The 14,562-nt window shown below is 51.6% G+C and overlaps 1 protein-coding gene across 2 annotated transcripts in view; it reads left to right on the plus strand.

The window, feature by feature from the left end:
• ASB18 (ankyrin repeat and SOCS box containing 18) overlaps nt 1-12,101 on the plus strand; it is a 51,919-nt gene extending 39,818 nt beyond the window's left edge. The window contains exons 4-5 of one of the 2 annotated variants that reach the window (XM_058700284.1): nt 1,666-1,779; nt 11,546-12,101. In XM_058700284.1, coding sequence (XP_058556267.1) covers nt 1,666-1,779; nt 11,546-11,722 — 291 coding nt within the window. In that variant the 3' untranslated portion in view covers nt 11,723-12,101. Of the gene's footprint in view, nt 1-1,665; nt 1,780-2,264; nt 3,647-11,545 lie in introns of those variants that run through there. The other variant, XM_058700274.1, reaches the window with a different exon arrangement.
• The last annotated feature ends 2,461 nt before the right edge of the window (nt 12,102-14,562 follow it).

A 14,562-nucleotide genomic window follows, 5' to 3' on the forward strand; every position in this document is an offset into this window, starting at 1 on the left:
TCACTGAAGTAATGTTGAAGTGCTCATTTATGATTTCTGAATTGTGCACAATCTGTTTTGAGTGGACAAAAATCAAGTTTCAAAATAATATGCAAAGTATTAGCCCACTCTTATTGTATATATTAATTTTTTGTCCAAATGCATTAAACATTAGTATACTTAAAATGTTAATAGTGCTTATCTCTGAACAAAGATACACTAATTTCTTGTTTTGTCTTAACATTTTAAAAAGGGTTCATATCTGAGCCAAGCTCAGTAAGTTGTGAATGGAGCAACCATACTGGGGGATTTAAGTACTTTCTTCTATTTGACTCAGTTCACAGAGCCCCAGGGAGCTCAGCCTTTGGCCCTGTTTGTTAATTGCCTGCTGTAGATATTTGGTGCCTGATCTTAAGAAAATTGCTTAACCTCAGTTTTCTCAATGAAGAAATACTAAGAATAATTTTACAACCCTTGGTAAATCTTAAGCCTCAAACAGAAAACTATGATGTTGCCCTGCCCTTCCCCAAAATCAAATCTGAATTTGATGAATTTTCCAAACCCAACCATTAATTTACAAAAAGCAGAGGAGCAACATCGTGTCCCCAAACCCCACAGGAATACTGTGAGCAAAATCCCAACACTGAGAGACTCTGCTGGACAAAGCACCCAGTTTCTTCAATAATCTATAACATGATACACAAATAAGAGATCTGATAATACATCATATCAACCAATCTCAACCCTGTTGGCCTTATTTCAGTTCTTATTCAGACAAACAATTTTTTTTTTTTTTTTACTATATAATGGCATTGAAGAGAATTGAAGAGAAATTTGTGAATTTAAACACTGGCCATATATTAGATGATGCTAAGAAACTCGTTAATTTCTCAGGTCGTGTAATGATGTGGTTTCTTCTAAAGCATCCTGTAAGAGTCACACTGAAACATTTACAGATGAAATGATAGGATACATTGCATTTGCTTTAAAATAATCGGAGGTAACGTGGGTGTGGATGGGGCAGGGTTGGCCATGTGTTGATGGGGGGGGGTGCATCGGGACTATCATTTTTGTGTTCATTCACATGTCACGATCACAAGAAAAAGCTGATTTTTAAAAAGCAAATAGTGTTCTCATTTCAATCGTAAAATTTGCAAATAAGAAAACAGGACTCCTTTGCCAGCAGAGACTGGAAATAAAATGGAAAGGCCAAGTCGGGAGGAAATTCAACGGCAAAGCGATCCTTCTCCCTCAATGTCCTGACACATTAGGAAATTGAGATAAGAATTTGTAAACACCATCCTTGGACCAGACTGCCAACCAACAGAACCTCCTTCCTCTTCTCTGAGTAGCAATCTGGAGGCCAGGAGAGCCCACGGAGCCATCGGCACCCTGTTCCTGGGAAAGTGAATGCGTAAGCACTTGGCCCAGACTCGGGGATGTGCTGCCATCACGGGGCTAAGATGGGCCACTTGCCTTGCGCTTGTCTGGGAACTAACTTCCGTGGCCCTGCTGTCCTGATCCCTCAAGGGCTGTTATCCCCAGTATGGCTGAGGTAGAGTGGGGTCACACAGCCAGGGAGTGGCCGAAGTGAGACCCAGACACCCCCCCACGTCTGCTGGCCCTTTCCCCACTTGGACCCAGAGCCCAGTCGACGTAAGTTCTGTCCCCCCCACTTCCGACCAGGTGCTGAAGACCTGCGCACCAGCCCCCACGGTGATCGAGACGCTTTTCAACTCCTACCCTCAGCTCCGCGTGTCCGAGTCCTGGCGGGAAGTGATTCCGGAGGAAGTATTTCAGGTAAGGGAGCGCCCTTCCTTCCCCCTCAGCACAGCATCGCTGGGTTTCTGCTCACCCGCGCGTGCGTGTGTGTGTGTGTGTGTGTGTGTGTTTCCTCACACTATACCCAGGGAAGCACAAAGCATCAAAAAAGGACAGAGAAGGCAAAGTGGAGGTGTATCTAGGTACCCAACAAAGTCCACGGTCACTGTCGATTAAGAAACTGTGAGGACGTCCCCCCCGCCCCAGCCCCCAGAAGCCTCCAGAAGCTCTCCCCTCACGTCTCATTGACTTGAGTTCTGTGCACATCGCCCAACAGCGAGTGCACCGTGCAGTGGGGGGAGCAGAGCAGGATTTGAGGAGAATACCTGTGTTACCTGGGGTGTCACCCAAAACGGACTTCCTTCAGACCCCCTAGAACAGCACCTCGGGAAAATCCCCGCGCCCCCTTGGTGGAGGGCGCTGCCCGGCTGTCAGGGTTGATCTCCCGCCTGCCTTCTTTCCAGATGCACCAGGCCTTCTACCGGTCTTTGTTTGCTTTGGCCCACGCCCCCCGCTGTCTGCAGCACCTGAGCCGTTGCGCCATTCGGAAGTTACTTGGCAAGAAGTGTTTCCACCTCGCGCCCCTGCTGCCCCTCCCAAAGTCCCTGCAAAATTACCTCCTTTTGGAGCCGGAAGGTGTTTTGTACTGAAAACCGGAGCGCTGGGACTGGGGCTCTGATTCTCACTGCTGCCTTCCGTAGAGGCGGTGCGCTGAGGGGGGAGCAGGGGCAGACCCGGACGGCACCTGCCACGTCCCCTGGCGGACGCACGGACCTCACAGATTCCCGGTCACTTTGGAACAGAACTGGCAATAAAAGGCCTTTCTGCCTCTCAGGGTTGCTCGTGAGGGTCAAGGTGGTGAGTGCCACAGTACTGGCATCAGAGAGGACTTTTCAACAGAAGTTGAACGAAAAGATACACTTGTTTTCCCAAGGCTTGTGTCCTGCCTGCGGTGGGTTAACAGCCTCCATGCTGCCCCCTCAGCCATCAGACCATCCGCCTCACAGGCACTGTCCCGCCTCTCCTGGAGCCTGGCCGCCTGCAAAGGCTCTGTGCCCAACACGTGAGAGGGGTACGTACTGAGAGAGAACACCTGTTTCCGTAACAAGAGGGCCTTTCTGGAGCCCCATGGTGCTTCCCAGCACATCACAGTCCCGAAATCCCTAAGGGACATTGGAGGGGCGGCGAGCCCAGCGTTCTGGTCCCATGTGAGTCTTCTGACACTCTCACCAAACCCCAAATGATTCAGCTGTGGCAACCTGCAGGAAGCCGGATGCCAGGAATAGACACGGGTTGGTAGGGGTCGCCATCAACCCAGCCTGGGCATCACATACACAGAGAGCTGCTCAAGGTGTCAGGACTGCATAGGCCATACCTTATTTTCTGTATTCTGGTGCTTTTGGTATCTGGGACCTGGCTGACCCTGGAGGGACTGCCCCTTCCAGGGCTGGTCGATTCCTGAGGACAGCAAACCGTTCACCCCCAAGCACGCTTTTCAAATGCAACCCCACCAATCCAGACCTCTCACCCCCACCCACCTCCTTTACTGGGCTGTCACACTCTGGGCTACGGTCCACCTGTCCTAACGGTCCCAGGGCCAGGTGCCAGACAGGTAGGGACAGCCCTTATACCCCAGAGCCTGCTGAAATGATTCCCACTAGCCGATCCTAAGCCCGTCTGTCCCGCCTGGCCCTGTTCCTTCCATGGAATCTCAAGAGAGGCTTTTGTCCACATCCCTTCCCCCAACCTCCTGACCAACTCTGGTGCTTCCCCACGTGCCCACCCCATGGCATGCCGTGTCCCTTCTCTTGGGAATGGTGAGTAATAAACGATCTTTTCGATGGTAGATGTCCCCTAATCTGTTTGCCTTAACAAGCCTTCAAAGTTTTTGTCGATACACCAGATTGCGAAACAAGAACTCTTCGCCACCACCCTCTGGGGAGAAGCAGTGGCTCCATCTTTTCCAGTTTGAGCCAGCGCACGGGTGTGCTGAGACGGGCCTGGGGGGCGGGGCATGGCTCCCACGGCTGCCGATCTGGAAGGGAGCGCACGGCCTAGGCAGCACCTGCAGCATAGATGGGCCGCTGTGTGCGCCATGATGAGGCCTACTGTGGAGCTTCGAAGGGCGCCAGCCGGGCCCCCCGCCCCCCCACCGTGAGGGCAGACATCCTGAAGCAGGTAGCCGGGCTGAGCCTCGATTTCAACACAGTGGGCCAAGGGGGTGATAGGACGGCGTCCCCCAGCACCTTCAGCTGACCCACCCTCACACCGCCACCCCGAGAGGACAGCCGTCCCCAAGCCCCTCCTCCGTAAACATTCGGCGGTCACCACTGTTTCGAAGGCAGGGTGCAGGAATGTGCAGGGTGTGGTGGAGGAACAGATACCCGGCCTCCTGGAGGGGAGGGTCCTTGTGCTTTGGCAGCTGGACGAAGGAAGGAGTAGACGGCATGGGGGCACATTGGGAGGGTCTTGGCTTCCAGACCAGGGCTTCTGAATTTCCCTGGAGAAGCCGTGAGGCTCCACGGAGCAGGTGCGCAGATGTGGTCACCACAGGACTCTCGGGAGACCGCTTTGTCCTGGAAAGGCAGACAGCACGCTGCGGGACAGGCAGGAGCCCACAGTGACACCCCAGGGAAAGGTTTGCGCCCCCAAGCAAGAATAGCTACTTAACCGAAGTCAAATGTGATTGTCTCAACTGGACAGTGAAAGTGTCCACGCACCTCCTGTGGGGTCAGGATTCGGCCAGAGAACTGTCACAAAGTAGGTTTCTCCAACTGGAAAAGGATCTTGTTGAATTGCAGATTCTGACTCTGGAGGTCTGGGCTAGGGCCTGGGTCATGTACGTCTGTAAACGTGAGGGTTCCTCACGAGCGTGGATAACAGCCTTACTCCCGGGGGCGGGGGCGGCCCCACTGAGTCCAGAGACTGCAAAACCCCAGGTCCAGAGCCCGCCCAGGGAAGGAGCTCACTAAATGGTCCCTTCTGTTACTATGACTGCATCATTATTAGATGAAAACAGCCTGATCGAGGGATAAGAAGTGGAAAAGCCAAGCCATTTATAAGAAGAAGAAGGGCAAGAATACAGGGTAAGAAGTGCAGCCACTGAGGAGCCCTGTCCTCACTGGATTTTGCAAATGAGAATCTGAGCAAACATACTGTCCTTATAGGATGTAATCCTGAGCCACCCCCCCTCCATCCCGGCCACCTGAGAAAACAGTTTGGCCGTATTTCTGAAATGCATTACAATTTAAATGTTTTAGAGTCCTGGAACAAAGTAGAACTCCCTTAAAACATACTGGCTTTGTACTTCCAAAACTCTGATAGAGGATGATCAACTGATAGGTTGCCGGGGCACCGGGGTGGGGGTGGGGGGGCTCAGTCGGTTGAGGGTCTGACTCTTGATTTCGGCTCATGTCATGATCTCATGAACTGTGAGATCGAGCCCTACATCAGGCTCTGCGCTGACAGTTCGGAGCCTGCTTGCGATTCTCCCTCCCTCTCTCTCTCACCCTCCCCCGCACACGCTGTCTTTCTCTCTCTCAAAAATAAATAAGCTTTTGGGGCGCCTGGGTGGCGCAGTCGGTTAAGCGTCCGACTTCAGCCAGGTCACGATCTCGCGGTCCGTGAGTTCGAGCCCCGCGTCAGGCTCTGGGCTGATGGCTCGGAGCCTGGAGCCTGTTTCCAATTCTGTGTCTCCCTCTCTCTCTGCCCCTCCCCCGTTCATGCTCTGTCTCTCTCTGTCCCAAAAATAAAAAAAAAAATAAAAAAAAATAAACGTTAAAAAAAAAATAAATAAGCTTTTTAAAAAATACATAAACAAAATAAAACTTAGGCGTGCCCAAGAATAGCTAATCCCTAAAGTTCCTCGGGTTTAGTCATTCACACGTCCATTTAGCCGTTTGCTCTTTGCTTTAACCAACTCTGACCGAGCCTGCTGGTCACCGAGCCCAGCGCTTGGGGTTGAGGGCCCGTCACCAACCAGACAGGCTCACGGGCTCCTCCTCCTTGGGCAGCTCACAGCCAAGCAAAGAAGGCCCATTTGTCAGCAAGGCTCCTGGAGAGACCTGAAAACATGGTGGGGTGGGCTGCGGAGAGGAAGCGCTTTCGATCTGGCTTCGGAGCCGCATCGAACGGGGGACGCCTGTTTATTCCCGGGGGCAGGTGGAAGTTCAGGCCCCTCTCCATCCATCACCGTCCTCACTGTGTCCCGTGCACAGTCGTGAGGCTTCCGGGACAAGCTCCCGCAGCCCACTGCACCAGCCAGTACCACCTGCGCGTTCCGTACCTCCAGACTAGCACTCTTGGTTACCCTGGACCCCGGTGCGGCAGGAACAGAGCAACGATGCCGGGCGTCCTTCACTCTGCCTCCAGCTCATCGGGAAAGCGACATCACAGCTTCCCAAGAATGAGGAGAAAACAAACTGGTGCCAGAAATGTGCTCGGGGGCCATCCGGATGTGCCAGTGGCCATCCAGATGGGCTAAATACCGTTCCTGAGTTATGGTCATGACTGGAGGGGACGAAAATGCCTGGTGTGGTTGTTTGGGGCTGTAGCTTACTCATCAGATGGCGTGGAATTCATTCATAGTTTCTGAGAATGTAATTACTGCTAGCACTTGCTTTGTTTGGCAAAAGAAATGAAATACCTGTCGGAAAAAAGCGTGTTGTTTTGACGACTGTGTCCAGCCATGTTCTACGCTACATGTATTCAGAAGTTCTCAAATCAAGGAGAAAGAGAGAGGGGGAGGGGGAGCTAGGTGAAATAAATATCAAAAAAAGACATTTCCCTTCCTTTTTTAAAAGTTTTTATTTTTAAGTAATCTCTACATCCAACGTGGGGCTCGAACTCACAACCGTGAGATCAAGAAAAGTCACAGGTTCCACCGACTGAGCCAGCCCGGCACCCCGAGACATTCTACTTCAAAGCGAGAATTATCCTGGCTGACTTCCCTTCCAGTGAACAAAATGTACCCTGGCATTTTTTTATTAAAGGATCTAAAAATGTTTTCCATTCTTAGGCGGTTCATATTGGACATCATTACTTTTCTCTGAGTATATTACATAAACTCGATTCCCTAAGACCTAAATTGTTTTTTTTTAACTTCGTATTTCATTTTTAATGACGGATTCACATGGTTCCAGAAGCCGAAGGTAACAAAAGAGTAAATGCCACTTCCACTAAAAAAAGATAACAAGAATCGTTTCCTTCCGCTTTTACGGAGTATGTCTGACGATACTACTTTGCCATCTGACCACTGAGGATTTAAATGCAGAAGTGAGTGGTCCTGAGGAGGTCCGCCTCCCTGCGTCCTGGCTGTGCCCTGCACAGGGCAAAACGCCCCCGGCACAGCGGGATGGCCAGACGCAATCCCCAGGGCACAGGCAGGCAGTCCCCGGACGTGGCAGCCTGTGCCTGTTAGGTTTAAAATTCTGAACACGGCGTTGGGCCTCTCTGTAGTGTATTTGCGTCTTTTTAATTTTAAAAAGATACATGATAATCATCAATTCAGCGGGTTTTGAAGAAAATCAAAACCACTGACTCTTTAGGAAGCGTTTGCTAATCCCAGGAACTATATATATAATTGTCACATTTCCAATCTCTGAAATAACCCTTTAGACACACGCTGATGGGGCAGGCTGTTGAACTTTTGCAAAGAACACTTAACCCTCTACAAAAACGGTATAAAATATAGGCTTGGAGAATGAGCTGGTCTGCTCCAGTGACCGGTCCTGATGCGGGGCAACTGAGAGGAAGCTTAATCACTACAATTGCAGATATTACTAGCTTGCCAAGTGCTTTTCATCTCTTAAGGGCTGCCCAAGGACCAAGTGATAAAGCAGGAATATCGCAACCTTTAATTCCATTATTTCAAGAATAAATTATTCCTTCCTCAAAATTGCCGTGCGCACTTGGGATATTCAGAAACCCCAAAGTTTCACCTGTGATCAATACTGCGTCTTGTTTGTGGACTCAGGTATACTCTTCAAACCCCAAGACTTTGTCTCCAAACGTCAACATCGTCCTATTTGAAGACAAGAATTTCATGAAATTGCCAAAATAAGCCTGAGGTTAAATTTCTGGAGCCCAGCAGAGGATTGCGGCATTGAAACTCATTTTCGTAGAGTCCTGCAGGTGGCGCCATAAGCAAACGGTGTTACCCTCATCCACCGACCTGCTGTCCCCAGAACTAGAAGAAAACAAGGTTTTAGCTCTCACGATAAAGGGGAGGAGAATATAGGAAACCTATGGGATTGTGACATATCATATAGGATTGTGCCGCTATAGTAAAAAATTCAGTAATTAAAATATTGATTATGGAATGGCCTACTCCCGTTTGTATTAAATATGCACGTTTTATAGGCAATGTGTTTATAAATAAATATAATTTTAAGATGACTCTTTTATGATGCCATAATGACAGCCCGATCCTCATTTGTGTGTTAAACGTGTTCTTTAACAAAATTGTACATTCACCGAGGCAATGTAACTAGCCCAGTTCCCAGCCTCCATCTAATCTAACAGAATGGTATTTCTGCCGTCCTAACACTCTGCTTAATCACGCCAATAAAAAGAGTAGATTTCTCTGTAATGCAATTTGTAAGCAATAAACATGATTGAGAATGCGGTATTTGCTGTCGACTATGTTTAATGCAGGGTTTTAATTTGGTGTGTAATTATTCATTTAGTGGGTACTTTTTCCATTCACATTTCTCTGTCCTGCTCTAAAGAAAGTTGGTAAGTTTGCAGAACGTTGGGCAGACAGGGTCTCCCTGTACTGTGTGCAAACCAGAGTTCGATGCAGATGTTATGGAAAAGGAATATTTTTTTTAATCTGCTAAAGACAGGAGGTCACATTAACTCGTAATACAGACACATAAAAATGTGATTATGGGTTCTAAACAGAACGCAGTAGGCTCCTAGTTAACACAATGAGATTTCTAGGAAGTGATGTGTAAATTCTTCAAAAATGACACATTTCTCACGTTTCATTCCAATTAAATTACTGAGGCAGCTAACAGCGATGAGCACAAAGTACGGGGGTAAAATGAGGGTTTCTTCTGGTAACTGTGTCACTGTGAGAGTATATTTTTATGAGAAGCAGTTAATATTAAGCTATTATTTTTCAACTGTCCTGGAAGGGATGTGTGGAGCCTTTGTCGTAGGGAGAGCTGTCCCCAGAAGAGTCCTGCTCCTTTGTTTCTTGAGTTTGCTGATAGGAAGCGAGAATGGCTGGGTACCGCCCCCGCCCTCGTCCCTAGAGGGGTCCCGGGTGTCAGTCCCCAGGGTCGGGCCCAACCGCTCCCCAGAGGCCTGCAGCCCCAAGAGTCAACGATGCCCTGCGCTGCACTCTCTCCCCTCGGCTGGTGCCCACCCGCGACCCCCTAGCGCTTGGGGCCCGTCCCCCCGACCCCTGGGGCGCCCCGCTCCTGCCCTCGATCCCGAGCGCCCCGCGGGCCGCGCTGGGGGTCGCCGCCCAGCCTTGGGGGCTCTCGAGGGCGGGGCGGGGGTGGGGGTGGGGGCGCGGGGGTCCAGCCACCCTCCCCCAGCCCCGTTCTGGGGCAGTGGGGTTCGGGACTGCTCCCCCGAGAGGGAGGACAGAGGGGGCGCGGGGCCGCCCCGGGGGGAGGGGGGGGGGCCGTCGGAAGACAAAAGGGATGTGCAGCTTTAAATTCAAAAAGATGTTTTTGAAAGCCTCGTCCTGGGGTTTGAAAGGCGCACCGAGGACAGCGGCGGAGCGATCCCAATCAGAAATGCGATTTGAAGTCCTAATGAACTTGATTGCGTGAACATTTATAATCCCCCATGGCCCTAAATGAAATCAGATATAATCAGGAGATACAGGGAAGGGAGTGTTTACAGCCGACGCCGGGCGGCTGCGGGACGGGGAGATGACGGCCCCGGTATTGATGTCGAAAATGATGGATAACGCGGGAACGGCAAATATACTATTTGTCTAATGGCTCGGCAATTAAATTCCCCTGTAAATGACCCATGCCTCATTTCATCCTAATCTATGGAATTTTGATTGAATTCGTCAGCTCTAATTGAAAAATACTGCACTTTAATGTCTGCATTGCAGTTTCAGGACGAGAGTGGTTTTAATGAGACGGTGCCCCCCTGACCCGGGAATATTTGAGACTTTTATTCGGAATTTAAAGCCAGAAGATTGCTCAACTGAGCGCTGCCGTTTCCTCTCCTGGACCCACGTCCATCCATCTCCAGGCGCGATTGAATAAACGCACTTGGGGAGAGACGCGCCCCCGACCCTCGCGCCCGCGTGGCGTCCCGGGCGGCGGCCCCTCCCTCGGATGAGAGCGGGCGGGATCCGGGGCTCAGGGGACGGCCTGCCCCCTCCCCGGGGCGGGGGTTGGGGTGGGGGGGGGTGTGCCCGGGGGCTCCGTCCCCGCTGCTGCTCTGGTCCTCGGGCCCAATCGCGGGGCCGCCTTCCCGGGCCAAACCCAGGCGTCCCCCCCGGAGGAGGAGGCCCAGCTGCCTGCGACCTGGGCACCCCAAGAGGGGGCCGGCCCCCGACGCGCTTTATATGCAAATGGCGAGGCGAAGCCATCCCTGAGAAATTAGCTACTTGCTGAAGCATATTTACTAGATTGAAATGAGTTAAAGAGAAACATTTTAAGTCGTTTAAGCGAGATAATTGGGCCACATTAAAACTGGAGATGTTTGCTCCTTTCCAAAAAAAAAAAAAAAAAAAAGCTGGGGGGGGGCGGTAAAAGCGCCCCACACACACACACACACACACACACACACACCTGAAACCAAAACGCGAGGCCCCTGCTGCTCAGAGACCGGAAGTGAGGGAGTGCTGGGGATCGGCGGCTGCGGGGACCTTGGTGGGGCGCCCCCTGGGGCGGGAGTCCCCGCAGCCCCGCTCCCCGGCTCGGAAGGACCGATCCCGGCCGCGGCCCGCAGGGGGCGCCCTCGAGCCAGGGTCCCGCCGCCACCGCCGAGCCCAGGAGACGAAAGGGGCGGCCAGCCCTCGGTCCTGGCCGCGCCCCCGCGTCCGGCGCCCCAGCTTCGTCCGTCCCGGTGCCCCCAGCCGCGTTCAAACCTCCGACGGCGGGATCGCGACGGGAGCCCTAGGGACAGGGCGTCTGGGGGAAAACTGGAGGCCAAAGTGCACGGGCTGCCCGTCCCCTCCCCCAGAGAGTTCGGTTAGCACGTTGACAGAGTCTACCGAGCTTTCATGGAAAATAAAATAATCTGAAATGACTCAGAAGTCGTTTCCCTGGGAAGACAGTGCTTTGCGCCCTTCCCCTGCGCAGCCTGGCGAGGAGAGCCCGCTGCAGAGGTGGCTCCCAGGGCCAGGGACCGCCCCGAGGCTCGGTCTCCAGTCGTGCCGCGGGCGCGAGGGTGAGCCGACCCTGGGGCGGCGCTTTGGGAACGCCACCCCACCCCCACCCCCAGGCGTCGCGTGCGTTACACACTACAATGCATCCAGTTCCACTCGTGGCCTGCGGTTTGTTTTTAAATGCTCAAGAGTCTTGTGATCTGAGGCCGCCCGCAAATTGGTATTCTCCCTCCGAGCGCACAGGCTTGCGTCCCAGGCTGCCCCGGTATCCATCCGGCACTCTGCAACGCCCAAGGCTGGCCTGGCGGTCGGCTGAATCAGTTACCCTACCGAGCTACCGCTCTGGGCCAGGCCCCCTGCCAGGGAGTGCTACGTGAGCTGAAGCGGTTCCTGCGACCACCCGTGACTTAAGCGCTGTATTAATTACCCCCATTTTAGAAACGCAATCAGGAGGCTGGTGGAAGAGATCCCGGAGTTCCCGCCCATTACGCAGATGGAACAGGAGAGGCCGGCGCCCAGGATGGTCAAACCCAGATGTCAGAGGGTTTCTTATCCATCCACTTCCAGGATGGGGCTGCTCGGGATGACTCAGAGTCAGGAAAACACGGGATTTAAAGAGAGCCGAGGTGGGGTTTCTATTACCACATCCAAAACCGGATCGTATTTCACTTTGTGCAATCATGGAGGTCTGGTTCCCCCCACCCTCGTTTATGACAACGGCTTCTCTTGTGTCCTAGACGTTTATAATGAAAAGAAATTGGGAATCTGTTTCTTATGCAATTGTAGGCATGAAAAAAATAGACGTCTTATCCCCGAGAAGGGGAGCTGGGATCTGCTGAGTCTGCTCCCCAGGAACCTCGCAGCCCAAACAGGCTCTAAAGCAGATGCCGTTACTTCCGTGGCCTATAGGGGGCGGTGCGGGTCCCTGAGCGCTCTGCATACCGGCGTCACTTTTCAGGCTGTTAATCCTTTTGAAATTGTGAAGCCTTAAATAAAAATGTTTCCTGTCATTCCCTCATTAATTTATTAAAATATATAATTCATATTTGAGTTCTGTTTACAGATAGGAAATAACTTGGTTACATTATAAATTTAAAATATGCAATGTAAAATTTGTGTTGCAAAATACAATAAACTATTCAGTTTATTACATTTTAAAGTATAAATTTCCAAATAACATTCAACAGTACTGAATGAACTGAATTTGAATGCTTTTGGGGTTAGAATGAGGTTGAATGTTTAAGTCTCTCTCTTTTTTTTTTTTTTTTTTTTGATGTTTATTTTCTTTTTGAGAGAGACAGAGCATGAGTGGGGGAGGGGCAGAGAGGAATTTTTTTTAAGTCTCTCATTTCTTAAGTTTCTTGGGGTTTTCTTGGGTGTCTGGTGTTGCTGTTACGTGTTTGTTGCCAATTTAAGCGGGTCTGAGAGAAACTTAACAAGGGGAAATGATAATAACCAAAAGATTAGCTAGGTCTATCAGCACGATAACGACCAGATTCTAAAATACTCCTCTTCTCAAAGAAATAAATGAATAAAAGGAGGGGACATGATGCCCAAGGAGGGGAGGGGAAAGTGCCTGAACTCAGTGAATGCATCAAATTGGTCACATGATGTCAATCACCCTCATTCTCTGAGCCATCATGATCAATTTCTGCTCCTTCTGAAGCTTCTCGTTGGTTATTGTCCCAGACTTCAGAGAACAGAAGGTTTGTCCGGGTGGAGACGAGCAGGATTGCTTCTGGCTTTGGCTCATTTCCCAGCTGAGCCTAGTTTCCCCGCACATGCCCTGGAGAAGGAGAGCTGGAGGCAGAGGCCTGGTTTGAACAGACAACCGACACCCACGGGGGGGGGGGGGGGAGCAGAAGCAGCCCCCAAGCGGCTCTCCTGGTGTCCATGGCAATGTCCCTGCAGGCAGCAGTCACCTCAGTGCAGTCACCCACACGAGTAACTTCCCCTCGAAGGGTGTTTCAAAGTCACTGTGCAGAATAAACACTGGATAGTAAGGTATGAGCAACACCCTTTCTTTAACCTGTTCATCAGAAAGAAGGGAGGAAAGAGGGGAAAAGGGAGGGAATGAAGGAAGAAGGGAAGGGAGGGAGGGAGGGAGGAAGGAAGGAAGGAAGGGAGGGAGGGAGGAAAGAAGGAGGGGAGGGAGAGAAGGGAGGGACTGTCAACACACACACACACACACACACACACACACACACGGTGCACATGCCCCGAGAGAGAGAGAGAGAGAGAGAGAGAGAGAGAGAGAGAGAGAGCTCCTCTCTCCTCATTCCCTTTTTCTTCTGTGTGACCTACGGGCTGGACCCTAGAAGAAAATACTCCGGGATGTCACAGCTTGCTCTCTACCCTTGCTCTGGGCTCCTTCTCTCCCTTAAGTTTGGGGACTTCAGGCTACACCCACAAGGGAGACCACTGTTGGCAATATCAGGCAAATTCAGTTCCCTGTATTTTTTCAGACGACAGGTGCAGGAAATTCCAAGATTCTTCCGTTTCAAAGGCCTGGCAGGTCAGCATTTCCCACAAGAGGCTGTATACTTAGGGCAGCAGGGGCAATAAAGAGACCTAAAAGCAAGGATGCGCTCCTTCCGGTACCCCTGCAAGCCTTTTCTCGGGCAGTAGCAGGGAATGATAACAGTGAGGGTGTATGATTTGACTGGGGAATGGCTTTGGATTGTCCCAGCCCAGCAAACACGGGGGCCTGCTTTCGCGTCACTTCTCAGGCCTCACTTGAAGGCACTTGGCTCACTCCCTTGTGGCCCATGGCCTACACCTGACCTCAGGTTGCTGAGCAAAGGGGTTAGGTGAAGGGTTCAAGGAGAGCGGGAAGGGGAGTTTAGTCCCTTGGTCGGCCTCTGCTGACTCCGGTGCTCAGTGTCTTTTCAGCCCCTCAAACAAGAGTCAAGAGTGAGAGATCTACACTGAGATCTTCCTCCAGTGCGGGGTGCGCCCATCCCAGTGGCTTTGGAGCACGCAATTTCTTTTCCCTGCCTCTGAAAGTTGGGCGCTCTGTAGTAAGCAGTGTCCCTGTCTGCCTTTCTAGAAGGGACTGGCATCGATTGTTATCTTCCCTGAATTGTGGGCTACTGGAAGGGCTCTCCCCCGCCTGCCTCAGCACACAGCCCTTGTGCCCTCTCTTTGGGAAAGCCTGACATTTAACGTGGCCCTCCATGAGCTGCTGTCCCTACCGGTCAACACCCGTCCTTTGGGGACAGCTCAAGGGAGCCAGTTTGGTCAGTTACACACATACCTACCTGGAGTTTCTCTTAGCTTATGGCTAAGTGAAATTTTACAATGGCCTTTTCCGGGAAATCACAGGAGTGAGGGAGGCCACCCTAAGGCTCCCTCCCCAGCTAGCCAACCCCTCTTCCCCCAGCGTTTCCTCCCAATGCCTGTCCCCTGCCCTGTGACATCCTCTGCAGGCGATGTTTTCTCATGGAAGGAGCAGT

The sequence above is a fragment of the Neofelis nebulosa genome, chromosome 2 (assembly GCF_028018385.1).
Source record: "Neofelis nebulosa isolate mNeoNeb1 chromosome 2, mNeoNeb1.pri, whole genome shotgun sequence".
Classification (NCBI taxonomy): Eukaryota; Metazoa; Chordata; class Mammalia; order Carnivora; family Felidae; genus Neofelis; species Neofelis nebulosa.